This window comes from Tupaia chinensis, unplaced genomic scaffold (genome assembly GCF_000334495.1).
Source record: "Tupaia chinensis unplaced genomic scaffold, TupChi_1.0 Scaffold000159_1, whole genome shotgun sequence".
Taxonomy (NCBI): Eukaryota; Metazoa; Chordata; class Mammalia; order Scandentia; family Tupaiidae; genus Tupaia; species Tupaia belangeri.
In genome coordinates this window covers 6,008,952-6,036,587 of record NW_006159630.1, presented here as the reverse complement: position 1 = coordinate 6,036,587, position 27,636 = coordinate 6,008,952, and the positions used below count along the sequence as shown (strand labels likewise).

Here is a 27,636-nt window from a genome sequence, read left to right as displayed (position 1 = left end):
TAAAATAGATCCCTCATCTATGCAGCCAGATTAGGCGGATGTCATTTCATACACACAGGCCCTGCCCAGAAACTTGTTTGTGAATAAAATATTTAAACACTAATTTTGAAACAATTCTAAAAGCAACAGGTCAGTAGTAAGCCATTTAAGTTTGTTATTTCTCAGAATCTAAACTATTGCCAAGATGTACTTTCAAATGAGGTTACCATGTGCTACCTTCATTCTTAACACAATTATCAATTAGTTCTCCCAGTGGATAGGTTAAAGGCTTGTATTAAAACACAAGTCTATAACCCCAAAGTCTCACATTATCATTTTCCCTGGGATAGATTTGATGTCAAGTCCCAAGATAGGAATTATATTTCTAATGGATTATTATATTTTCAGGACTGATTCTAGGACAACTGGTTTCATAAACAATTAGCAAGTTTAAAAAACTAAACCAAGTGATTTATGTTGTTTTACATTGATTCTAAGGGGAAAAAAAAGTCATGAAGAGATACAATCTTAGTTTTTTTTTTTTTTTTTTTTTGAGACAGGTCTCACTTTGTTGCCTAGGCTGGCCTCAAACTCACAATCCTCACTGACTCAGCCTCCAGAGCAGCGAGGATTACAGGCACATGCCACTGCACCCAGCCATGTTTAACATTTAAGTGTAAATTATATTTCAACTGAAGAGGAACGGAGACTGTAAAGCTCCTACAGACATACTGAAAAAAAGAAAAAAAAAAAAAAAAAAAGCCAGCTACTCAACAATAAGAAACAGGATCTAGGGAACTTCCCATCTTTCCTTTAACCATAGTTGAATGGTTTTATTTTCTGAACCAAAAATCAACACATGGTTTGTGGCAACTGTTTTTCTGTGCAATTTCTGTGTTTTAAGGGGTGACCTGAGTAACATTTTTATTTTTATTACAAATACTTTGTAAACTCCAGATGGTTTAATAGCTTATGTCAAAATGACTGAGATTTTGAAATGTGGATTGCCCCAGAAAATCTAGTTAATATGTTCACCAAAGTAGGTCATGGGTTAGAGCTCTCCCTACTCCTACTCTACTAGGGAGGAACTATGATTTTCCCCCTCTTTTCTTTACAGTATCACTTCCTTTTAAAAAAAAAAAACATTTAATTTTATTTATTCATTTATTGTAATTTGACCAGAGAAAGACAGAGAGAGAGAGAGAGAGAGAGAGAGAGAGAGAGAGAGAGAGAGAGAGAGAGAGAGAGAGAGAGAGAGAGAGAGAGAGAAAGAGGAAGAAAGCAAGCCACTAGGTCTCGGAATTGAACCATGGCCAGCCATGTGGGAGTGTCCAGCGCCTTAACCACAACGCCACCTGCTGGCCCCACAGTATCACCTTCAAGAGAAGGAAAGGTGATCAAACACCACTGATTGAAGTCCCAGCAGCTGTCAAAAGCCCTGTGTAGAGAAAACCTTGCTATCCATCTTTCCCAAGAAGTGGGGGACAAATGGAGCAACACTTTCAGGACCCTCTGGATGGAAGACCAGCTCCTTATTACATGACACAATGGTCCGCAGCAGGCCTATGCTGAAAGAAGTCCTACTGTCCGAAAATGTTACTAAAATAGTCAGGAGCAACTATCAGCAAAGGGGAGCACTCACACACAGGATGTGTCAGGCACCACCTCACCGACAGCAAGCTTTCTGACTAGCTTCTTCCTCTAATTGCTTCCCTTTAGTCCTGCTTTTCAGCCAGGCTCCCTTGTAGGAGTGGCAGGAGATTTAGCAAGAAAGCTCAGAAGGGTTCTACTCTACCTAAAAAATACCTTTGTTTTTAAAACACTTTACACCCAGTGATTAGCAATTAAACTGTGAAAATAATTAACTACTTAGTAGTTAAGTTCTGCCAATTATCAAAAGTTACAGCCAACTAGGATTAACAGCATTACAAAGAGGAGTTATACTGCATTTCTTACACTATTTCCAATGCTTACTAGGTCTCTTCCAGTGTTAATTGCACTTTAAAATACGTTTTATTTTTCTTTTTTTCCTCCCATTTAATCTCGGAAATCTCTTCATTTTCTCTTCACTTATGAAAAGAGGAAAGGGGTCAATTTATCATCTGCTCTACGGCTATTTGAGTTTGATAAAGAACTCCACGCAGATGTGTGTCAGGTGTGAAGGGAGGCATACAGCTGCTTGCCAGCACAGGTTACATATGTCCCCGTGCTTCAGAGTTTGGACTGCAGCGGCTTCAGGTGCTTGTAGTAAGACTGATGGACCTGTAGGGAGGGGAGAGAGAAGACATGCTGATAGTTTGCCACCTGAAAGAACAGACACAATCAAGACGTTATTTGGACCTTATCTGCATCCTGATTCAAATTGTAAAAAATAAACTTTCAAAATGGGGCCAGCAGGTGGTATGGTGGTTAAGGTGCTGCTGACCACAGCTCAAGTCCCAAACCCTTCAACTTGAAAAATCACAGCCAGGTGCATGTGCCTGCATGCCCAAAATCCTAAAAGGAGAATGGGGAAGGGACTAAGGCGTGGCTACCCCCCTTTGGGGTGTGATTTCTCACTTTCCCTCTCTCTGGCTCTGTCTGGCATGCACGCACACACTATGGCCAAAAGCTTATATTAAAAAAGAAAAAAAAAAAAAAAGCCAATTTGGAAATCTGGATATTTACTGGGTTATTGACTGGGTCTCTTATGATATTAAGTGCTGTTCATTTGCTTAGGTGTAGCAATGGTACAGCGGCTATTTTTAAAGCATTTTACCTTTAAGAGCTACATGTTAAAAATTTATGGATAAAAGTGTGACCAGAAGTTAGTGTGATGTCTATGTCGCTGGACTCCCACGTAGTCGACCGAAGTTCGTGTCCCAGACCCCGTGGCTTAAGCTCACGCCGGGCGCATGTGCGTGCATGCCCAAGATCCCAAGAGGAGAATGGAGAAGGGATTGCGGCGAAATCACCCTAGGGGGTGATTTCTCGCTTTCTGTCTCTCTGTCTCTCTCTGTCTTTTTGGCGAGCACATGCGCCCTATAGCAAAAACCTCTCAAAAAAAAATTACGGATAAAAGCATCTGATGTCCTGGATTTGTTTCAAAACAATCCCCAGGAGGTGATGGATGAAACACAACTGGCTGGGATAAAGGGCACACAAACCCTGCTCACTATGGGGAAAACACAGTTCTCCTTTTTATTAATTATTTTTAAAGAACTATTTTATTTAACTTTATGTATTTATTTTATTTTGACCAGAGGTGGCAGGGATGGTGGGAAGAAAGTGAGAAAGCAAACTGCCAGGTCTGGAACTTGAACCGGGGTTGGCCATGGGAGAGTCCAGCACCTTTTAACCACCATGCCACCTGCCGGCCCTATTTTTTTTTTTTTTTTTTGAGAGATTTTTGCTACAGGGTGCCATGCACTCGCCAGAGAGACATAGAGACAAAGCGAGAAATCATCCCCCAGGGTGATGGCCACTCTGCAATCCCTTCTCCTCCTCCTCTTCTCAGGATTTTGGGCATATACATGCATGCACACGCCCCCTAAGAGTTTTAAGCCACTGAGAACTGCGGTAGACTACATCGGAGTCCAGCAATGTAACGACTAGGCCATTTGGTGGTCCCAACAATTCTCTTTTGAACCTGTTGTTCAAATAAAGTGACATCAGAACTGTCAGCAGTGACCACAGTGCTTTCAGAGCCCTTGGGTGAATCTCTTTGCAGAGGCCTTTCCTGCCTCAATGCTTAAATGAGGAATACCAAAAGGTGAAAAGACACTGGTTTTTTACCTGTGTTTTGTTTAGTGGGGAGTTCTTGGCCCACTCAAACAAGTTTTCGTACACATTCCCATCATAGCGACCAAGCACAGAGCCAAGAGTCACATCCTGAAAGTCAAAGGCATCCACCAGGGCCACGGCATCAGGGCGAATCAGAGTGAGCAACTCCTTTATACGCTGGTTCACGTGCGCGATCTGAGACTCTGTCATGATGCTCCCCTAACAAGAAACCAAACAAACAAATGAAATGTATGTATGTATATAAACAGGTATTTGCATTATTTAAGAGGGTTATTGTGCACCCCTATTAAGGGAGCCAGATCCCACATGGCCAACTGCCCTAGTGCCTTGAAAAGCACGCGGGGCACAGGTGCCTCAAATCCTGACGGGACAGAGGAATGGAGAAGGGGTTGCGGCATGAATGCGCCCCACTGGGGAGGTGCTTTCTCCCTTTCCCCCCTTTCCCGGGTGAGCACATGCATCCTCTGGCAAATTAAAAAATAAAAGAAAACAAATGAAAAGATTTCTACTTTAAAAATACTGACCTGAAGAAAATCCCCAGCCTTCTGACTGATTCCATATAAAGAATATAAGAGACATAAATTCCTTAAGACAGCTTGGATAGATTTATCTTGAATTTTGAGGAGTTTTTCTGAGAAGAGCTTAACTACCACATAGTGGCAATGTGCCTAGATAAAAAGAAAACTGAGTGTGAGAACCTCGGAAAGAGTCAATATGCAGCGACTAGAGTTTCCACACTAGGAAAACGGGGACACCTGGGGCAGGGAAGACGGTGGGGCAAGAGAAAGCTCCCACTGACCTCACTTGCTCGAACGAGGTCAACGGAAGTTAGGTTCCATGCGACCTCCTTGCTTTTCCTGTGCAGCACTTCAGATTGAAGGTTTTTCGCAGCAATTTCTACCAATCTATTAAGAATGCAAAGAAAAGTGGGGGACTAAGGAGGACAGTAACCCTGCCTCGCCCGTCAGGCCCCAGTCCTGCAGGCCTCCACGGCTGCATACCCTCGCTCCTGAGGGTGAGCTCACCTGGCTGCACGCAGTCTGTATGCTTCGGTGAGGCTGTCAGGGCTGTTGATGTCCACGATACCCGGCCAGACCGCCACCTGCTGGGGCTGGATGCGCTGACTGGGCAGGTCGTTCAAGTAGGACACCATGCCACACACCAGCTTCCCTGAGTGCACTTGGTCGTAACTTTTCATCAGGAACCTAAGAGTCACCAGTATGCATGCTTTAGTAATGCCACTCTCGAAATGGCTTTCGACTATGACAAGTGTTTGATACTCCCTAGGGTGACTACAAGACAAAACAGCCGGAAGGATGGGAGACCAAAACAAAAACAAAATGACACCTCAGGACACACATAAATACATGGTAAAGAGAAAACATGGGAACAAGAACTGATGAAAAGGACCCAGAAAGTCCTAGGGGCAGAAAACTTACAGGTTGTAGTCTCACCTGGCCGTTTGTAGCATCATAACAGTATTTTCTCCCTCAAAGGTGCAGGTTGGGGTGAAGGTGACGTAAATATTCGGAAGACCACTGCAGTGGGAGTAGCCGTGCCCACCACAAGCCATCCGGCATGCCTCGATACCACTGTTTGTCGTCCACGAGGTGAACGCCTTCAGCCCAGCAGTGAGGGCGTGAAGCTGAGGGGACAAGCCCAGCTGTGAGAACATCTGTGGTTCGAAGAGCCCGCGAGCAGTGCGAAACACGCATTCTCTCACGGCACCAGCCACGGTCCAAACGGTGGCCACCACCACACAAACTGAAGCCATCACCTGACTGGCCTGAATTACTAACACGCCCATGCCCCCTTCTGAACTGTTCCCTGGGCAAAGAAGTCACCACTTATGCTCCTGTGACTGCCACGTGACCAACATGGTACAACACTAGTACTTGAAATACTGAGGAACGAAACCCACGTATCTGCATTTCTGAGACACTTTCAATGAGAAAGAGTTCTAAGGAAAGGGAATTTCAGAAATCTCTGTACTAGTTTTCTCTGGACATTAACCAACAGGCGCACATAAAACAGGTGTCCACAAGTGAGTGAGACTTGACACGTACCTCAGGCAGTTCGCTCAGGTCCCCCTGGCCAATGCCTTCATTAATCCGGTGATAGGTCTCCTTCATGTACGCACCCACAAACTGGAAGGCATAGGCCGTGGCCAGGAGTGGGAAGAGTTTATACTGCTGGGTTTGAAAATCCAAAATCTGTGGTTCTGGTTCACTAAATACAGAGAAAAAGTAAAAAATGAGTAAATGATGTAATACTTTTTTTTTTTGAGAGGTTTTTGTATTAGGGCACAGGCTCTCACCAGAAGGACAGAGACAGAGAGACAAAAAAGCGAGAAATCACCCCCCGCCCGGTGGATGGCCATGCCACAATCCCTTCTCCTACTTAGACAGAACTCACTATGTACCAAGTTCTAGAGTTCAAGTACTTTACGATAGACAATTGGCCCTTAGTATCTGCCAGTTTTACAACCATGACTACAAATTGCAGATGGAAAATATTTTAGCTAGAGGGGCACCAACAATAAAAAATAACAATATAACAATAATAAACAATATAAAATAAAAAACACAGTGTAACAACTATTTATTTATTTATTTTTTTAGAGATATTTTTCTATAGAGTACGTACACTCGCCAGAGAGACAGAGACAGAAAACAAGAAATCATCCCCCCAGGGAAGATGCCGCAATCCCTTCTCCTTCATCCTCTTCTCGGGATTTTGGGCGCGCAAGCATGCACATGCACCCTGCATGAGTTTAAGCCGCTAGGGGGCTTGAGTTTAACCGGGTCTCTAACTGCGGTTGACCACATGGGAGTCCTGTGACAAAACCATTATTCCATCTGATGGTTCCCAGTGTAATGACTATTTATACAGTATTTACAGCATGTGAGGTATTTAAAATAATCACTGTCACTTAAAACCATATAGAGGGCAGGGCCAGCAGGTGGCATGGTGGTTAAGCCAATGGATACTTCCATATAGCTGATCACGGTTCGAGTCCCGGACCTGGTTCTCACTTTCCCTTTCTCTCTCTGGTCAAATTAAAATAAATGAATGAATAAATAAAATTAAAATAATTATTTAAAAAAAGTATATAGAAGGTTGGGGCCAGATGGTGGCACAGCGATCAAATGTGATGCTCTTTAAAGCAATCACCCACGGGAAGGCTCATGTTTCAAGTCCAGAAACCTCCATGAGTACACCAGGCACATGCACACACACGATCCAGGCCTTGCTGAGGATGGGGGAAGCTTGCACCATTAAGATCACGTTGAGGGTGCTCTTTATCTTACACATGGAAGAAATAAACTAAAAAAAAAAAAAGCCTTCAAAGTATCCAGAAGGATATGCACACACTACATGCAAACACTATTCCACTTTCTTTTTTTAAGAATTATTTAACTTTAAAAAAAAAATTTATTCATTCATCTTATTTTTCAATTTGACCAGAAAGATCCAGAGAGAGAGTGCGAGAGGGAAAGTGAGAAAGCAAGCCACCAGGTGTGAGACTTGAATCATGGTCGGCCATGTGGGAGTCCAGCGCCCTTATCCACCACGCTACCTGCCAGCCCCAACACTATTCCACTTTCTATAAGGGCCTTGAACATCCGTGAAATTTGATAGCCTACCAGGGTAGGGGGTTCCTGAGACAAATCCCACGCAGCTACCAGGGGACGACTATTTTAACTTATTCAATTCTAATCACGATCATGTAAGGTAGCTACTATGATCATCCCCATTTTACAAACAGAGAAACTGAGTAGTTAACAATTTTCCCAGAGGTCGGCCTGGGGCATGATGGTTAAAGCGGCTAGATCCCACATGGCCCACTGTGTGGTTTGAGTCCTGGATCTAGTGGCTTGAGAAACATGCCAGATGCATGTGCATGCATGCCCAGAACCCAGAAAGAAGAGAAAAATGGAGGAGCGGAACTGCAGCATGCTTTCTCACTCCCCTGTCTCTTATGCACTCTCTGGCAAATCAAGGAGAAAAAAAAAACTGCCTGAGATGATTCCGGTATGAAGTGGCAGATCCTCAATTGAAATCAAGGCTGTTTGGCTCCTAACATAAGCCCATGCTCTTAGCTGGCTTACATAGACAGAATTCTCTAGATGTCTAGAAAAAATTCCGATCTGTCTAGTTTGTCTTGTATGATTAAGGAACAACATAAAGTCCAAAGCAAGTTACTCTGACCAGAGGAAGGCAATGCTGAAAAAATCCAGTATATGAGTAACCTACACTTTGACTACGATCTTGGAGAAGACTCAGTATGTGCAGTTAAATATTTTAGAGTGTAAAAATTAACAAAGGTCTGCTGTAATCAATTTTTTAATACTTTAATAGTAAAAGGATGGGGACCTGGTGGTATGGTGGCTAAGGGGCTGGACTCCCACATGCCAACCATGGTTTGAATCCAAGATCTGTTGAATTGCTTTCTTTCCCTCTCTTCCTCTCTCTCTCTGGTGAATGCATACATGCCCTAAGTAAATAAAAAAATGATAGTAATATATAATTCTTAAAAAAAAAAAAAAAAAGAAAAGAAACTGAAGCCTATGGGACCAGCAGATGGTGTAGCGGTTACATCGCTGGACTCCCACCATGGCCGACCAAAAGTCTGCGTCCTGGACCTGGTGGCTTGGAAATCACACCAGGCACATATGTGTTTGTACCCAAGATACCAGGAGGAGAACGGAGAAGGGAGTGCAGCATGGCCACACCCCTTGGAGGGTGATTTCTCACTTACCTCTCACTGTGTTTCTCACTCTGGCGAGCTCATGTGCCTAAGGTAAAAACCTCTCAAAAAAATGAAAAAATAAACCGAAGCCTAGATAGTAAGTAGTGGGCCTGCTACACAGCCACCTGGCTCGTTTTGCATGGACAAAACACACCTGGCAGTTCTGGTATCTGAATGGGATCCTGGCATGACCCAGCCTTACCCTGGCTTGATTTCTGATTGGTGCCTCACGGCGCTGTATCGGATGGCAATGGTGCACGCCTTAGACAGAGACCGAGCAGCTTCTCCCACGAGCAAGGACCTGACAAACACCATGGTCCCATAGGTCAGCTTGTTGCTCACGGGGTTCACATACGTGCCATCAGGCTTCACCTGGAAGCAGAGCAGAGGACTGATGTTTCCTTCTGTTATCCCACGTGGGCAGTCAGTGGTTCTCCAAGTGTGGGCTCAGGAATGGCAGTATCAGCACCACCTAGCACTTGTCTCGGTTACTACATCTCTGTACCTGACCTTGAATTAGAAACTGGGGTAGGGGCTAGCAATGTGGGTTTCAACTAGTCCACTAAGTGATTCTAACTCATGCTAAAACATGAGAACCACTGGTTTAGCAAACCAGAATATGCTCTTGCCCCTGCCAAATGCCTCTATCTTCACTGACATAGTAAAAGCAGCACGACAAGAAAAATGTTACTAGTTACTAAGTGAACAGACCCTTCTAATCCTGTGTTATCTATCAGCAGCCACTGCAAGCCCTATGTTTGATTCTCTGCTCCTATTTTCTATCTAAATATACCTGGGCATACTTCATCAGCATGTTTTCTCTGGGAATACGATAGTTGTCCATCTTCAGGTAGCCATTGTCCATCTCATCATAACCAAATTTTGGGCCGATGTCTCCGACGGTAATACCTAGCACAGACGAGAGGCAAGTTGCACTCTGGAGTGTGGGCTGCCCTCCTCCTCTTTAGTTGTTCAGTACACTCTTTGCAGAAGCAGCTCAGTTTAAACTGACTTCAATCTTGACTTCTGATGAGCAACTCTTACCTGGCAAAGGCTTATGGGTCCCAATTTCACGAATAGGTACAATAAAGGCATGTAATCCATAGCACTTTCCCTGAGTGATAAGCTGGGCAAGAACAATCGCATGATTTGAAGTCTTTCCAACTGCAACAACAAAGAGAACGAGAGAGAGAGAAGAGACCATATGTGCTTAGGTTTTCAAAGGGTAAAGACAGAAGAGGGAAGGGCTGGCATGTGGCACAGTGGTTGAGGGCGCTAGACTCCCACATGGTCGACCATGGTTTGAGTCCTGAACCTGGTGGCTTGCACTCTCTCTCTCTTTTTCTCTCTGTCCCTCTCTGGTCAAATAAAAAATAAATCAATAAATAAAGCTAAATAAAATCATTCTTTTTTAAAAAAAATAACTGTCTATTCCACCCTACTTTCTTGCTGTTGTCTTTGTTCCATTAAATCTTTGTTACAAATGTGAGCAATCTCTCAAAAAAACCCTCAACTTCTTGAGGTTCGATAGTGAAAAATAGCTTCTGCTTTACTTGTCGTTTCCCAGGTTTTAAAGCCAAAGTCACTGTGCTTGAGAATCTTTTAGGGTTTCCCCTCCATCCTCTCACAGGTGAAATTCGCCACTTCTCGTGCTGAGTTTAAGGGCAGCGTTCAGGGAGGGTAAAATTCGTATTTTTGCTCAAGTTTAGGGGTTTGGAAAAGACAGGTCCTGGCCAGCCTTGTGGCCCCCTTGTTAAGGGAGCCGGACCCTGCATGGCCAACCTCATGGTTCAAATTCCTGTCCTGGCGGCTTGAGAAACACATCAGGCGCACGTGCACGCAGGTGTGCCCCAGATCCCGAAAGGGTGGAAGCATGGAACGGGAATGGCAGCATGGCTGTGCCCCATTACAGGGTGCTTCTCCCCTCTCCCTTTATTTCTGTCTCTCTGGCAAGTGCACATGCCTTTGGCAAATTAAAGAAAGAAGGAGAAAGAAAACAGAGGTCCTAATCAGGATCTGCTGTAAGAAATGCCTGCTTGGAGAAGCTATTTGTGAAATCTTGCTTTGGGAATCTTTGCTGCTGAAACTGGATGAAAACTTCTTGGAAATATTAGTTTTTAGTAGAAAAGGCTGATAATTACAAGTAAACACAATCCCCAAATTTTCACTTCCAAATAAAGCAATAGACTTGGTATGGCTAGGAAATAGCAAAAGAATAAACTGTAAAACTGTTTTCTTTTTTCAATAGTTAAAAGTTAAGCTAATAAAAACCAAATCAAGGGGTTGGCAGGTGATGTATTGGTTAAAGGTGCTGGATTCCCACATGGCTGACCGTGGCTGACCATGGTTTGAGTCCCGGACCAGGTGGCTTGCTTTCTCCCTTTCCCTTTCTCTCTCTGGTCAAATTAAAAAACAATGATGACAAATGGAATTAAATATATGAATAAATAAATCTTAAAAAAAAAAAAAGGCAGAAGAAGGGAGAAAGCACTTGCCAAAATAACGTTTGACTAAAGTGTGTCCAGGAAGCCCTTCCTGAGAGCATACCTGGCTTTCAGAGGGAATTCGTATTAGCTAATAGTTTTTTTAAGAATTATTTCATTTTATTTATTATTATTATTATTAATTTGACTAGAGAGAGACAGACAAAGGAAAAGTGAAAAACTAAGCTGCCAGGTCCAGAACTTGAACTGTGGCTACACATGTGGGAGTCTACACCTTAATTACCATGCCACCCACTGGCCCCAAGCTAATAGTTTTTAAAACAGAGACTCTGGGACAGCCAGTGATAAGGTGGTAAGGCAGCTGGACGCCAGTGGCTTCATGGTTCGAGTCCCGTACCTGGCAGTTCGAAAAACACGCTGGGCAGGAACAGCAAATGGTGTAATGGCTATGTCGCTGGACTCCCATGTTGTCAACTGTGGTTCGAGTCCTGGACCCCAGTGGCTTAAACTCATGCTGGGCGCGTGTGCATGCGTGCCTAAGATCCCAAGAGGACAATGGAGGAGAAGGGACTGCAGCGTGGCCATCTGCCCTGGGGGGTGATTTCTCGCTTTCCGTCTCTTTGTCTTTTTCCATCTTTCTGGTGAGCACACATGCCCTATAGCAAAAACCTTTCAGAAAAACCCAACCAACCAACCAAACAAAAACAAACAAAAAAAACCACGCTGGGCACATGTGCCCAAAAATCCAAGAGGACCAAATGGAAGGGTCAGGAGGCCAGCCTACAGCCTGGTAGTTAGTGAGCTGGATCTCACATGGCCAACTATGTGGTTTGAATACCAGACTTGGCAGCCTGAAAAGCACACTGGCCATGTGTGTGCATGTCCAAAACCCAAAAGAGAGGGAGAAATGGAGAAGTAACTGCTGCATGACGGTTCCCCACAGGGGGTGCTTTCTTGGTGTGCACTCTTTCTCTGGCAAGCACATGCACCCTCAAATGAGAGGTTCAGTTCCCCAGTCATTTCGAGTGTTTGATAGCTATATACTACTACACTAAGAAAAGATAAACATCTTCATCATTGCAGAAAGTTCCATGGAATATGGTGGCTTTTTGGTTGGTACATCAAGAAATATTTCTCTTTTTTGCATGCTAATTTCCATCCTATCGAAATGTAACAATGGGACCAGCTGGTGGCATGGTTGTTAAGGCAGCTGGATCCCACATGGCCAACTGTGCAGTTCCAGTCCCAGACCTGGTAGCTTGAAAAACACTCCAGGCATGTGCACATGCATGCCCAAGATCCTGAGAGGAGAATGGAGAAGGCCATCCTTCCTGGAGGGTACTTTATTACTAGCCCCTCCATCAAGTGCAGGCTCCTGCAGCAACATTTAAAAAAATAATGTAATAAGGTCCTTTTTTTATTTTTCTAAGATCTCTCTCTTTCTCACATGCAGTTGCTGGAGAAAGAGAGATAGAAAGTAAGGAATCACCCTCCAGAGGAGATGGCCGTGCCACAATTCCTTTTCCTTTTGGGCATGCACACACACACACATCTGGCGTGAGTTTTTAGCCAGTGAGTCTGGGACTTGAACCATGGTCAACTACATGGATGTCCAGTGATGTAACCATTAGGCCATCTGCTGGCCCCAATAATGTTGCATATTAAAAATATATAATGTGGGGGCCAGCAAATGGCGTGGTGGTTAAGGCACTGGATTCTCACACAGCTGACTGTGATCTGAGTCCTGGATCTGGTGGCTTGTCCACATGTCCTGGACACCAGGTGCATGTGCTTGTACACCCAAAATCCCAAGGGGAGAATGGAGGTGAAGGGATTGCAGCATGGCCATCCCCCGAGGGGTAATTTCTCACTTTCCCTCTCTCAGGCAAATGCAAGTGCCCTGTGGCTAAAACGTAAAAACAAAACAAAAACTACACACGCATACATAATATGAAAAAAAAATCCTTCACAACTGGCTACATCTGAAATATATACCCTGAGATGGCAATTCAGAACGTTAGAAGACACTAAATAAAGCTTCATGTCAAAGTTACTTATAATAAAAAACTTCAAGGCTACTCAAACGCTTAGCAATATGTAAATGACTTATCAAACAGGGAATGCTAAGTTATTTTAAATGACTATGGAAACTATGAGAATATATGCAAAGGTTTAGATAAAAAAAACTAAGAAAAGCAAAGTAAGATAGCTGTCCTTTCTGGGCTCTATAAAATGTGTATGTATATACAACATGTACCTTACAAGAATGTGAAGTAGCTTAGGATAACTTAAAACCTACATTTTTAAAATATATATTTCAAAAGTATGTTCTCATGTAAGCTCTACATTCTAAATGCAATCTCATAATTAATCTTTTTTTTTTTTTTTGGAGAGGTTTTCGCTATAGGGCGTGTGCACTCGCCAGACTGACAGAGAGAGACATAGAGACAGAAAGCGAGAAATCACCCCCCAGAGGGGATGGCCATGCCGCAATCCCTTCTCCTCCATTCTCCTCTCGGGATCTTGGGCACGCACACACACACGTGCCTGGCGTGAGTTTTAAGCCACCGGGTCCGGGACACAAACCATGGTCAACTATGTGGAGTCCAGCGACATAGCCATTACGCTAACTGCTGGTTCCCTCATAATGAATCTTTAAAACACCCAAAAAAGGCTGAAAAAAATCCACTTACGCCCACCAGGCCACCACTTAATTGAGGTCACAGTAGGACTGTTGAGGATGAACTCTTGGGTTTCAGGATCATACGTGGCTGTGGTTTCCAAGCCTCGAAGGTGTGTTCCTAAGGAAATAAATTGCATTTACTTCAGATAAACTATGAGGAAAAAAATAGGTACAGGATAAAACAAAAAAAATCTGTAGATGAACTACAAATGATTGATAACCAACACACAATTTCCTACGCCTAGCGAAGTTTCCCAACAGGTTGAAAAATAGAAATAGCGTGTATGTTCCATTTATACATGTAACTTGGAGGATTTATGACATTTATTTAGATCAAGAAAATGTAAAGGCAGCTTATAACTGTATCTGTGTAAGATCACAGTACATGAATGTAACCGGACATTAACTGTCCTTCTAAACCCACCTGAGTTTCAAGTGTGCCAACACCAACTCCTATCTACCACAGGGGTTCAACAGCTGGACGTCTGTACTACTGAGCAGAGCTAGGTAACACGAGACGGGAAGAGACCTCGGCTCAGATTCTTACACACTAAGAATCTGCTTTAGAATGACTGTTGGAATGGAAAGTACGAGTTTACAAAGGTGTGACCATTGTGGGGAAAGGATTGGAACAGTGGCTTTTTCTTTTTAAAAAAATATTTATTTACTTTTATTTCTTATTTTTTAAAATTTGATGAGAGAGACACAGAGAGGGGGAGGGAGAGAGAGAGAGAGAGAGAGAGAGAGAGAGAAAGTGAGAAAGCAAGCCTCCAGGTTCAGGACTCAAACCATGGTTGGCCATGTGGGAGTCCAGAGCCTTAACCACCATGCTACCTGCTAGCCCCAAGAACAGTAGCTTTTTCAAAATTCCTAAAGTTCCAAATAATGAGGTTCGAGTTCTTCCTATAGATTCCCAAGTCCAGGCTTCAACTTAGTCCTAGTGGGTTTATCAGTGCGACAAGCAAGTTCCCAGTCCCACATGTTTACCGAACATACACAGGGACTTCTGTTTTAAATCCTAATACAAATACATCAAAATACCTTGAAAAGAGTTACAGAAAAATGTTCTGGGTGATATTCTTTTAACAATACTAAAGTGAAGCAAATGCTGACAATCTTTTACCAAACCACTTTGATAATATGCTAGACCTCATTAAATATTTTGAAACACTTAGAAATTTCCAAGCAGAAATGGCCAGTTTACATGCAATCCACAACCTCCCGAGTGCAAAGTCAAAAGCCAGACACTTAAGACTTAAGATTCCTTTCACCAAAGAAGCTCTTAGAGAAAAAAGGCAACGAATTGACCGGAACAGATAAAGACAAAATGTTTTCAAATGCACAACAGAACAAAATACAACAGCTTCCCATGTTGAATCTCATGATGGTCCTTTAAAATACTACTCAGCATTGGGGCCGGCAGATGGCATGGTGGTTAATGGTGCTGGACTCCCACGTGGCTGACTGTGGTTTGAGTTCTGGACCCGGCAGCTCGGTTTCTGATTTTCCTTTCACTCTGTCCCTCTCTGGTCAAACTAAAATAAATAAATAAAGTTAAATAAAAATAATTCTGAAAAAGAAAAAATACTACTCAGCACTGACAGAATGAGAAGAGGCAGCTATATATACGCAAGTGGCAAATACACCAGACCCAGCTTTTCCAGCAACCTCGCAGCAGAAAAAGAGAAGCCCAAAGCAAATGAATGAAAACCAGAAGGGGGGGACCAGCAGTTGGCATAATGGCTACATCGCTGGATTCCCATGTAGTTGACCTTGGTTGGAGTCCCTCGAGTCTTGGACCCAGTGGCTTAAACTCACACCAGGCACGTGTGCATGCATGCCCAAGATCCCAAGAGGAGAATGGAGAAGAGGGGATTGTGGCATGGCCATCCCTCCTGGGAGTGATTTCTTTCTGTCTCTCTGTCTCTCTCTGCCTGGTGAGCATGCACACCCTATAGCAAAAACCTCTCAAAAAAAAAAAAAAAAGAGAAAGAAAACCAGAGAGTAAGAGGGACAGCTACCACCTCCTGTCCCATCTAGCTCATGAAGAAGGGCAGATGGGGAATGGCAAGAGAAAAGAAAGGTGGCACATTCCGAATTTGGAACCAACTGCTCGGAGTATGGTTTATCCTGATTTTCCTAACTTCTGGCCCAGTCACCTTCAGAACTTTACTGGATTTAGTGAGTCAAGGTACAAATAACTTCAAAGCACATGCTGCACATTTTGGTTAAGATAAATCACTCATTTCTTTTAAGCATGGCAAAGCGCATGCATTACTACTGATCTGCACTTCTGGAATCTGTAGAAGTTCATTAAGGCATCAGCAGTAAAGGTAACCAGTAACAAAGAAAAAAGATGGGTTCAGACTCTGTACAAATGCCACACACCTCCTGTGAACCCGATAAGCCACTTGACAAATAAAAGCCTGACTTGCAGCACTTGATCTTCTGAAGGGGAATCACGCACACACACACAAATCAGCTCATCGCTACGATAACCCGAACTTTTCATTTCCACTGACCACAGCAGTGTCTGAACTCCACAGAGGGTCATGGAAACAGACCGTGGTGCGCTGACATGCTGTGCTAGTGTGTGGCGGGCACTCTGTACTGTAAGCTCGCAGGGCCCGCCCAACCCAGAAGGTAGACTGAACACATCGTACCATGACCCATCTCTGTCTGGGCATAAGTGCCAATGATCTCCAAGTTCCAAGCGGGCATGAAGAAGCGTTCCTGCTGCTCCGCGGTTGCCTGGTGAAGCAAGGTGGGCAGGAACATGCCCAAGTGAAGGTCCAGAGGCTCAGGCCGCCCTCGGTGCACAAAGCTTCGAAGAAATACCAAGGACGGGCATTTGAGAGAAGGGTCGTCAGGTGTGAGAGAATCAGCAGTTTGGACAGAGTAAGGGAAGGAGAAAAAAACCTTCTGTAAGTATGAATTGGCTGTGTGCACTTAACATGTGGATGGGAGCACTGCCCCTTTCTGTATTACTTTCCAACTCTGGGCAACTTCCCTTTCTCTTAAGGTGCAAGGAACACAACAGGGACTGGCTTTTTCCAGAGCCCACACAGCACAAAACCATACGTGTGAGGCAAAGGACTCCAGCTTAGCAATTAAACCAAAGGAAATAAAAAATTTGTAAAGATTGAACGAAAGGGAGAATTTAAGTGGTACAAGGATTTACTCTGATGAGAAGGTGAGACAGAACACGGCAGTTCTCTCAGAGGGACGACATAACCCCCAGACTCGGGTTTGTCCTAGATGCAGTGTCAGTAATGCTTCTAGGCTGGGATATTTTCTCTTTCGTCCACAGAACATCTGGCATAGATCCACATTCCTCATGTAACTCTGGTCATATCATTTAGATTAATCATGTCAAATACTCGGTCAGGCTCTATGAGATGACTTAATACAAAAACTGACAGTGCTCTTCATCCCAATCGTTTATTTCAGAAATAAAAGACATATAACTTCTAGCAGAGATTGTAATGACTTTAAGTTAAGACCCATGCAAGTTCTCCATTACAGTTATATCCAAATATTACCAGTGGTAAAATATCTTCATTTTATTAACTTTAAATCTACTTTCTGGGGTCATTCTTTTTCACTTAAAATTCGTAGGTGTTTTAGCCTTCTGTGTTAGTTCTTAAGGACAGGACGTAATTCTATATGCTTTTGTATTCTCTCCTTTATGGCATTCGATTTTCACTTCTAGCTCTAAATTATTCAATTCTATACATGTTGAGCATCCCTAATCCAGAAATCCAAAATCCTCCCAAATTTGAAGCTTTTGAACATCGACAGGACACAAATGGAAAACTCTATACCTGTGATAGGTCATGGTAAAAATGCTACAATATAAAAATGTGTATTGTTTAAAATTACCATCTGACTATGTGTATACTGCGTGTAAGGGGTCAATGAAATGTAAATGAATTTTGCATTTAGACTTGGGTTCCAGCCCCAAGATCTGATTACATATATACAAATATTCCCAAATCTGAAATACTTCTGCTTCCAAGTATTTCAGAAAAGGGATATTCAACCTTTGTTGTGTTTATTATTCTATTTCATTACCTTAGATATGAGCCTAAACAGCATTTCAGTTCTTAAAATTCCCCGCTTGTACCATGGAAGTAAGGTGGGAAGGATAATAATCGGGGTGTGCGTCCAGCCAGGGCTAATCAGTGACTCACTCCAATCAAGTGGCTGTGCTCTCAGCTGGCCAGTCGTGAGAGTCAGACTACGTGACTGAATTCCTCAGTTTACAGGAAAGAAGTCAAAACTCAGATGGGTTAAGTGCTTGTTCAGGGAAAAAAAGGTAACAGCAAACAAGGACGAGAACCTCATTTCCAGCGGGGGAAATTTCAGGTGCAGCACAGCTAAAGTCTCTGGAAATTCCAATAGCAGCAATCCCATACTACATTACCCCTGGTGCAAACCTGGGGCCTTCTGTTACTATTTTTGCAACTTCCTATGAATCTACAGTCATTAACAAAACAAAACAGTGCAAATCTCACATTATGGTATGAGGGCCTTTCACTTCTAAACAGGAGTAAGTGAATTGTCCCCAGCTTCTAAGTGTTTAGGAAGAAAAATCAATGTACACCTGGGACCCGAAGCTTTCAATTAGAACTGAAACTTGCAACTGTGCTGCTCGACTTATGGGGTTAGACTAGTAGACCCATCGTAAGTTGGAAATATCTTAAGTTGAAAATGCCTAGGTCCAGCCAGCAGTGTGTAGTTAAGTTGGCTGTATCCCACATGGGTGTTGCATGGTATGAGTCCTGGACCCAGTGGCCTGAGGAACATGGTGGGCACCTGTGTATGTATGCCCCAAACCCCAGAAGGACTGTGACGTGACCATCTCCTATGGGGATGCCTTCTCACTTTTTCTCTCCCCTCTTTCCTCCTTCTCTCTCTCCCTAAGGAGCACACACACCCCCTGGCAAAAAAATTTACAAAATAAAATGCTCAAAACACCTAACCTATAGAACATCACTTAGCCAAGCCTAGTGAGCATACTGAGAACATGAAATTAGCCTACAGTTGGGCAAAATCATCTAATACCAAGTTTACTGACTAATTCACAATGAAGTGTCGCATGTCTCATAAAGTCTACGGAATCTTGTACTAACGTGAAGAAAACAAAACCCGAATGGTTGCATGGATGCTCTAAGTATGGTTTCTACTGAATGCTCTCGTTTTTGCACCACTGTAGTTTAAAAAATCGTTAAGTCAAGCCATTATCTGTAACTCCAGGACGAACCTGGATCCATCTGAACTAGAAACTGGAAGAAGCGCTTCTGGTGAAGGAAAGGCCACTATAAAGCACCCTGTGAGATTTGAGCAAGGCCTTTATCTGTATGGTGTACTATGGAGCAATAACAATGCTAAAAGCTGCCACAAAGTTCTGTTAGCAGGTCGAAGGGGAAAACTACCACCATCAGAAACTGGAGACTAAAGAAGCTTTCAGGAGAAAAACATCTCATGACTAATTAGTGATGGGATTACCTAGAAGTGGCTGACATTTAGAAATGGTACGAGGAGAGAGGGACCTGGATAGTTTGACTTAAACCAAGTTCTGTTGTAAAAAGTTGGTAATACATGATGAAGATTATATACCACTTAAAAATACTTAAAATTACAAAGCACCCGCACTGTACTTGGTGAAGTGCTAGAGTCAGTTCTTTAATAAAAATTGTAATATTGAAAGTCCTTCCATTTCTCCCCTACCAAACAATAAGTGGTTGGAAAGGCTGGGAGGCAAGCAATACTGAGGGGAAAATGACTTGATTAGTAATAAAAGAGAAAAGAAAAATAGCATCTCCACAAACAGCTGATTATAGTTCCAGGAAGTCAGTAACAACAAAATACCATCAATAGTAAAAGGAAAAAAGCTGCAGACTAAAAAAACCCTCAACTTCTTTCTGAGCCATTAGGATCACTCAGGTGGAGACCCTTGTAAAGAAAAAAACAATGAACAAAAATAACAAAATATGGGAACCAGCAGTTAGCGTAATGGCTATGTTGCTGGACTCCCACGTGGTCAACCGCGGTTTGCGTCCCGGACCCGGCGGCTTAAAACTCAAGCCGGCTGCATGTGCGTGCGTGCCCAAGATCCCGAGAGAGGAGAATGGAGAAGAGATTGCGGCGTGACCATCCCCTCTGGGGGGTGATTTCTCGCTTTCTGTCTCTATTTCTCTGTCTGTCTGGCGAGCGCACGCGCCCTATAGCGAAAATCTCTTCCAAAAAAAAAAAAATTAAAATTTATTAAATAACTTAGCTCAGGAAACTAAAACTTTCAGAAAAACTATAAATACTTAAAAAGATAAATAAAAGGATACTAAAAATACTAATACTTAAAAAGATAAATAAAAGGAACACTAATTTAAAATTCCTGTAGAACTTTTTTAGAACCTGACAACCTGGGATCAGAATTCATTTAGAATAAGCAAGCAAGAATACCAAATACATGTATCTTTAAAATGTAACAGATTTATCTGATCAGATCTTAAAATATTTTTTTAAAATTGTTTATTTAATTTTATTTATTCTTTCATTTTTTTAGTTGACCAGAGACACAGAGTGAGAAAGAGGGAAATTGAAAAATCAAGCTGCCAGGTCCGGGACTTAAACTGTGGTCAGGCATGTGGGAGTGTTCAGCACCTTAACCACCACGCCACCTGCTGGTCCCAGATTTTAAAAATAATTTAACAAAGCAGCAATGAGTTAAAATTTGTTTGAAGAAAAACAATAGATTTATTGATGTAATACATTTAGGACTCCAGAAATAAATTTAAACTATTATAACCCTCTAAGACAAACCTGAAGAGCAAAAACAGGGAGATCAAGCGCCACTGGTCGACAGACATTAGAAATCTAGAGGGTCACAGGAAATCATTATTAGTCCATGTTCCACGTGAGTCAAACCATTAAACACAAACCAATGAAAATACTGGGGAAAAAAACAGATGGCTCCAAGTCATATGAAAAAGAAAATTCACACCTAGTTTTGAATATGAACAGGTCAAGATGTTTAATGAAGCAGAAGGTAATAGAAAAATATTAGATAGATACCATAAAATCACAAAAGATTAATATAGATTCTGGGGCCAGTCCTGTAGCCAAGTGGTTGAGAGAGCTGGACTCCACATGGCCAACCCATGTGGTTTGAATCCTAGCCCTGAAAACTTGAAAAATACACCAGGTGTGTGTGCATTCATGCCCCAAATCCTAATAGAATGGAGATGGAAGTGAAGGGACTGCAGTGTGATCATACCTCTCTGGAGAATGCTTCCCCTGCTCCTCCCACCGTCTCTCTGGTGACCGTACACACCCTCCACAAAAGGAGAGAGAAGGGATATGCAGGTTCTATTTAATCAGTGCTCAAAGGAGAACAATACCCATCACACGAAGGAAATGCAAACAGCAAACGACAGCATGTAGTTACATCCAGGCATACTAGCAATGGGAAGTGAAACCTTCTCTTAGATATATATTAAAGTAGCAAAAAATAAAGTAGGGTGACCATGTTGATGGGACTATGGAGACACATGTAACGCCTGCAAAATAAGCCCGGTGGCAGTGGTGCAAGGACTAGGGTACCACTGGATGAAACTGGGGCCACATTGGAGGCCTGGGTTTAAATCCCAAACTAACCCAAACAGGTTTGTGTGGTAGTGCCATCTATAATCCTAACTAACTGGGAGGTGAAGTATTATACAACCCAAACTATAAAATGTTCATTCCCTGGGGCCGGCAGGGCGCTGGAGTCTCACATGGCCAACCATGGTTCGAGTCCCAGACCTGGCGGCTTGCTTTCTCACTTTCTCTTGTTCTCTCGCACTCTGTCCCTCTCTGCTCAAATTGAAATAAATAAATAAATAAATAAATGAAGTTCAATAAAATAATTTTTTTTTTGGAGAGGTTTTTCGCTATAGGGTGCATGCGCTTGCCAGACAGAGAGACAGAAAGCAAGAAATCACCTGCCAGAGGGGATGGCCACGCCGCAATCCCTTTTCCTCCATTCTCCTCTCGGGATCTTGGGCACGCACGCACACGCGCCCAGTCTGAGTTTTAAGCCACCGGGTCCGGGACGCGAACTGCGGTCAACTACATGGGAGTCCAGCAACATAGCCATTACGCTAACTGCTGGTTCCCAATAAAATAATTCTTAAAAAAAAGTTCATCCCTGGGACCAGCAGTTAGCGTAATGGCTATGTTGCTGGACTCCCATGTAGTCGACCGCGGTTTGCGTCCTGGACCGGGTGGCTTAAAAAAACTCACGCCAGGAGCGTGTGCGTGCGTGCCAAGATCCCGAGAGCAGAATGGAGAAGGGATTGCAGCGTGGCCATCCCCCCCGGGGGTGATTTCTCACTTTCTGTCTCTCTGTCTGTCTCTGTCTGTCTGGCGAGTGCACGTGCCCTATAGTGAAAACCTGTCCCCCCCAAAAAATTCATCCCCTTCAATGAACTAATTCATTTTTGAGAAGGATATTCTAAAGGCATTACCTAAAGAACACTGTTTTTGTAAAGAAATTTATGGAAGTTTGTATTATTACCAATAATAGTGGGAAAAGTAGAAGAACCCAAATATTGAGGGAAACAAGTCTCATGGGAAGTCCGACAAGGCATGCAGGAAGAAGAGGACGGGAGACATCGAACATGGGGAAGCCAGAGGAGATGCTGCAGTGAGGAAAGGTGAATGGTTTAGAGAGTACTGTCTGTTCTCCTAAGCCACTCAAGTTTCACAAAAAAAAAAAAGGTGCTCTATCTCATATTCATGTGTTAATGATGGGGATTTGCAAAGATAATGCATCATCTTCAAGGGTGACAACTACATATCATGTAAGCGCTATATTCCTACATAAGAACAAGAATAGAAAACAAGGCAAGAAGAATCCCTATGAAGAGGCCAGATCTTACAACGATCAGAGGCCTGTGAAGAGGAAACGTACTCTCCGCTTTGCCACCTAATCAGATATGTGTTCAGGATGACAACTCTGGACCACTTCCACAGGTTCCTCACAAATTCCACAGCCCCTGGGGATAGGGGGCAACCCTCCTTGGTCCTGGCTTCTGCCTTTAATTAAGGCATAAAGACCCACAGGTACAACTCGAGATTTCTTCAGGTGCTGTTAAAGGAAGACAAACTCTAGAAGGGAAGAGAGAAAATCAGTGGCGAGACTTTCTGCAGGTAACTCAATTTTAATGTTCTTGAGGAACCTGGAATGAACCTGAGCAATATGGAATCTCTCCACTTCTCAGCAGCTACAGGTGTCAAAGAATTCCAAATTCAAGGTTACAGCTAATTCTATGACAATTCTTTAGATACTCATTGTTTTTTTGTTTTGTCTTGGAGAGGTTTTTGCTATAGGGCGCTAGCCAGAAAGACAGAGAGAGAAAGAGAGAGAAGGCATCCCTCGATGGGCCATTCTCCTCTCGGGACCTTGGGCACACACGCACACACGCCCAGCATTGAGTTAAATGCACTGGGTCCGGGACTCGAACCACAGTCGACTACATGGGAGTCCAGCAACATAGCCATTACGCTAACCGCTGGTCCCCTAGATACTCATTGTTAACCAACCAATTTTCCAAAGTCTCAGAATTTGTATATAAGTTGCTCTACTGCCAATCTCTTTGATGCTGAAGAACATTTTTTTTTAATTTGCTGGAGGATGCATGTGTTCACCAGAGAAAGACAGAGAGAGAAAGAGAGAGAAGGCATCCCTCGATGGGGATGTCATGCTACAATACCTTCTCCATTTTTCCACCCTATTGGATTTTGGGCACACATGTACATAGGCCCAGCCCTGATGTTCAAAGACATTTTATGTGTTCAATATCAGACAATGCTGTTACAGGACACAAATTAACAAAAAGCTGTTTTCCACTGAGGCTGGGGCGGGTGGACTCCCACATGGCTGACTGTGGTTTGAGTCTAGGACCTGGCAACTTGCTCTCTCTGGTCAAAATTGAAAAATGATAATTCCAGAGCGAGCCCTGTAACACAGTGGTTAAATTAAGAGAGGCTGATCCCAAATGGCTGACTACGCAGCCGCAGCCCCAGTGGCTTGAGAAACATGCCAGGCGTGTGTACATGCATGTCCAAAATCCTGACAGGATAGAGATGGAAGAGAAGGGATTGTGGCATGACCACATCCATTGGAGGGTGCTTTCTCTCTTTTTCCTTCTCTGGTAAGCATACATACCCTCTGGCAAAACAAAATAAAGAAATAATGTAATGAACGAAATTAAGAAGAAACAAGACCTGACTTTACAATATTGTTCTCTAACCTCTAAAGATTAAGGTAAAGTTGATTCTAATATAAACAACAAAAAAATCTAGGGACCAGCAGTTAGCGTAATGGCTATGTTGCTGGGCTCCCATGTAGTCGACTGTGGTTCAAGTCCTGGCTCCAGTGGCTTAAACTCACACCGGGCGCATGTGCATATGTGCCCAAGACCCCGAAAGGAGAATCAAGGAGAAGGGATTCTGGCGTGGTCATCCCCTCTGGGGGAGGGGGTGATTTCTCACTTTCTGTCTCTCTGTCTCTGACTTTCTGGAGAGTGCACGCACCTAGTAACAAACACCTCTCCAAAAATAAATAAATAAATAAAAATCTAAAATTAGAAGCAACAGAGAAAGAAAACTCTAACAAATGCAAATGTGTAGAGTAGCCTAGGAAATCCTATTTCTGTTCTCCTCAAACCAGGAAAGTTCAAGTCTTCTTTCTTCTCCTCCTCTCTCCTTTCAATATTTAGGAAAAAATAGAATACATTATTTGCGATATACTTCATCAACAGAGGCAGAAGCATTGAAACCACTGAGAGAAACACAACACTCATTAGCCTCAGAATATTTTTCTACCTCCTATAAACAGTGTGACAATTAAGTCAAATAATCTATAGTAATTCCAGGTGATGACTACTAAAACAGAAAAAGGGTTCAGCATCACAAAGCTACCTCAAGATTACAACACACACACATCACAAACACTGACAGACATACTCCGAGAGAGGGAGACACGGGGACCAGCAGTGGTATGATGGCTAAGGCACTGTGGGCTTCCACATGGCTAACTGTGGTTTAAGCCCTGGACCTGGTGGCTTGAAAAATCACACCAGGTATGTATGAGTGTGTACCCAAAATCCCAACGGAGGATAAGGGAATGTGGAGTGGCCATCCCCGCTAGGGGTGATTTCTCATTTTCCCTCTCTTTGGCAAGTATATGAGTCATATGGGGGGGGGGGGAAGAAATGTATTAAAAAAGTTGCCATTTGGGTAACAAATGGCATAATGGTTGCGTTGCTGGACTTGCATGTAGCAAGTGGTTTGAGTCCCAGACCCGACAGCTTAAACTCACAAGGGGCACGTGTATGTGCATGCTCAAGATCCCAAGAGGTGAATGGAGAAGGGATTGTGGCACAGCCATCCCCTATGGGGGGTGATTTCTTGCTTTCTGTCTGTCTCTCTGGCAAGCGCACATGCTCTATAGCAAAAATCTCTACCCAAAAAAAAAAAAAAAAAAAGAATGTTATCTTTCTTCCTTTCAGAATCTCTCTTCAGGTTTGTTATTCAGTACTGGCCATCCTGAAGCTAGAGTGGTGAGGTATTTGTCATGTAAGACCATGACCAGAATGTGCAGTCTCCATGGAGATTAGGACAAAGAATATTTTCCTTAAGCAAATTCAAGAATAAAATAAAATAAAAAACACAAATCAAACCCCAAATGACTGATACTTTCAACTCTTCCTTTCTTTTCTCCTTCCAGTTTGACAATCAGATAGGAGGTCAGGCAGCTCACAGTCAACACACAGACTTGCCAATATTTTATCTACAAAAATAACCCTGTTTATTTCACAGTAAGACCAAGCAAATCTTTCTGAAAGCAGCCACTTAGGAACAGTTCAACCAAGAATTATAGACAATATAGAGACTCCAAGATCACATATACAAAACATGTCTAAAAAGACAGGTGAGGGGCTGCCAGGTGGTGTAGTGGTTAAGGGTACTGAACTTTCCCACATGGTCAACCGTGGTTTGAGTCCTTGACCTGACAGCTTTCCTTCTCACGTCTTCTCTCTTTCTCTCATCAAATCAGAATAAGTGAATGAATGAAGTTAAATAATTCTTAAAAAAAAAAAAAAAAAGACGGATGGGAGGGCCAGCCAGTGGTGTGGTGCTAAAGGCAGCTGAATTCCACATGGCCAACTGTGTTGTTTGAGTCCCAGACCAGGTGGCCTGAAAAATACCGTAGACATATGCGTGTGCCCCAATCCTAAAAGGAGATAGAAACGGAGGACAGGGGATTGCAGTGTGCCATCCCTCCCGGGGAGTGATTTCTCACCCTTACCATCCCTCTTAGGTGACTGCACATTCCCTCTAGCAAATTAAAAAAAAAAAAAAAAGAAAACATTTGGAGTCTGATGATGAGAATTATGAATCATGGACTTTTTTTTTTAATCAAATTACAATATAACCCTGCTACTGGGCAATGGAAGAGGAAGACACTCAGCCCCCTATTAAAACCCATGTCTTTAAATTCACTAGAGACAGGCATCTTTCAGCTATTGCTGAGAAACTGACCCTCTGAATAATTTATAACAAAGTCTTTAATAATTAGACTGACACAAGAGGGTTCTATACCACACTTTAAGCTTCATGAACACACTCTGAAGGATGTTTACAGGCCAGAGCCCTGGACTAGTTTACAGAAAAATGACCTAGGAGAAAATAATTTAAAAATAAAACCCCAGGGCCAGCAGGGGGACTCCCACATGGCCGACTGCAGTTTAAGTCCCAGACCTGATAACTTGCTTTCTCACTTTCCCTCTCTCTCTAGTGAGCATACATGCCCTACAGCAATTTTTTAAAACAGTAGTAATAAATAAAATTAAATGAATAATTAAAAAAAAAAAACCCAAATATGTAGCAGCAGAAAAAAAAAATCAAATGCCAGGAGTCATCATTAACTGAAATCCTGAGGTGGGTTGCCCAGGGACCCTCAAATGTGGACTAACCGTGGCCCATTTCCGTCTGGGCGTAGGTGCCAATTATCTGCAGTCCTTGGGATGAGAACAGCCATTTCTCTTGCTGAGCAGTGGTGCCCTGAGTCAGCAAGGTGGGAATAAACATGGAGTAATTGAGGCTCACAGGTTCCACAAAATTGCCCAAATGCAGTCTACAGGAGAGAAAAGAAAAGGATCTCAGCCTTATTTTAGAAACTGCATTCTGCACCCATTCTTGCCGGACAGCTCACAGTGAAGGAGAGGGAAATCTAAACCCATTTATTATGAAATTAAAGTAAAATTGACCATTTCACTACTTAAAAAGAGAACAGAAGAACCTGATGGTATCTTTCCTTACTCTAATCATTTCAGGGTAGGAATGTTTTCAGATATTACACTTAATCCAGGAAACTAATTCTACCCAAGTTTTGGCCTACGACAAACCCCTCCTGTTTGTTTCTTGGTTATTTGCTGATTTCATTGGCCGGGTTTTTTCAGTGTATGTGTGTCTTTGCTTCATTTTTAGGTTTTACTTGTTTATTTTGAAGATTAAAAATAATCAATTAAAAAAAATAAAAAAAAAATAAAAAAAAAAAAGAATCAATTTCATGGCATGGTGGTTAAGGCACTGGACCTCCCACATGGTCAAATGCAGTTCAAATCTTCGACCTGGCAGCTTGAAAGTCACACCAGCTTATTTGTGTGTGTGCCTAAAATCCCATGAGGAGAATGGAGGAAAAGGGACCTCAGCATAGTTATCCTCCTGATGGGTGATTTCTCGCTTTTTTCCTCTCCAGCGAGTGCACAAGCTCAATGGTAGGAAAAAAAAAAATCCATAGAACACACATTTGGGGACCGACAGTTGGCGTAATGGCTGTGTCGCTGGACTCCCATGTAGTCAACCGCGGTTCAAGTCGGTGGCTTAAACTCACGCCAGGCATGTGTGCGTGCATGCCCAAGATCCCGAGAGGAGAATGGAAG

At 42.9% G+C, this 27,636-nt stretch overlaps 1 protein-coding gene across 3 annotated transcripts in view; it reads right to left on the bottom strand.

Annotated features, from left to right (window-relative positions):
* Positions 1–1,343: 1,343 nt before the first annotated feature.
* ACOX1 (acyl-CoA oxidase 1) overlaps positions 1,344–27,636 on the bottom strand; it is a 33,299-nt gene continuing 7,006 nt past the window's right edge. Inside the window, exons 2-14 of one of the 3 annotated variants that reach the window (XM_027770775.1) lie at positions 26,668–26,828; positions 16,306–16,466; positions 13,653–13,760; positions 9,560–9,679; positions 9,309–9,424; positions 8,718–8,887; positions 5,829–5,991; positions 5,217–5,407; positions 4,788–4,967; positions 4,562–4,667; positions 4,287–4,430; positions 3,754–3,960; positions 1,344–2,241 (exon numbers count right to left, since the gene is read on the bottom strand). In XM_027770775.1, the coding sequence (XP_027626576.1) occupies positions 2,191–2,241; positions 3,754–3,960; positions 4,287–4,430; positions 4,562–4,667; positions 4,788–4,967; positions 5,217–5,407; positions 5,829–5,991; positions 8,718–8,887; positions 9,309–9,424; positions 9,560–9,679; positions 13,653–13,760; positions 16,306–16,466; positions 26,668–26,732 (1,782 nt within the window). In that variant the 5' untranslated portion in view covers positions 26,733–26,828 and the 3' untranslated portion in view covers positions 1,344–2,190. The remainder of the gene's footprint in view (positions 2,242–3,753; positions 3,961–4,286; positions 4,431–4,561; positions 4,668–4,787; positions 4,968–5,216; positions 5,408–5,828; positions 5,992–8,717; positions 8,888–9,308; positions 9,425–9,559; positions 9,680–13,652; positions 13,761–16,305; positions 16,467–26,667; positions 26,829–27,636) is intronic. The other 2 variants (XM_006145782.3, XM_006145783.3) reach the window with 2 other exon arrangements.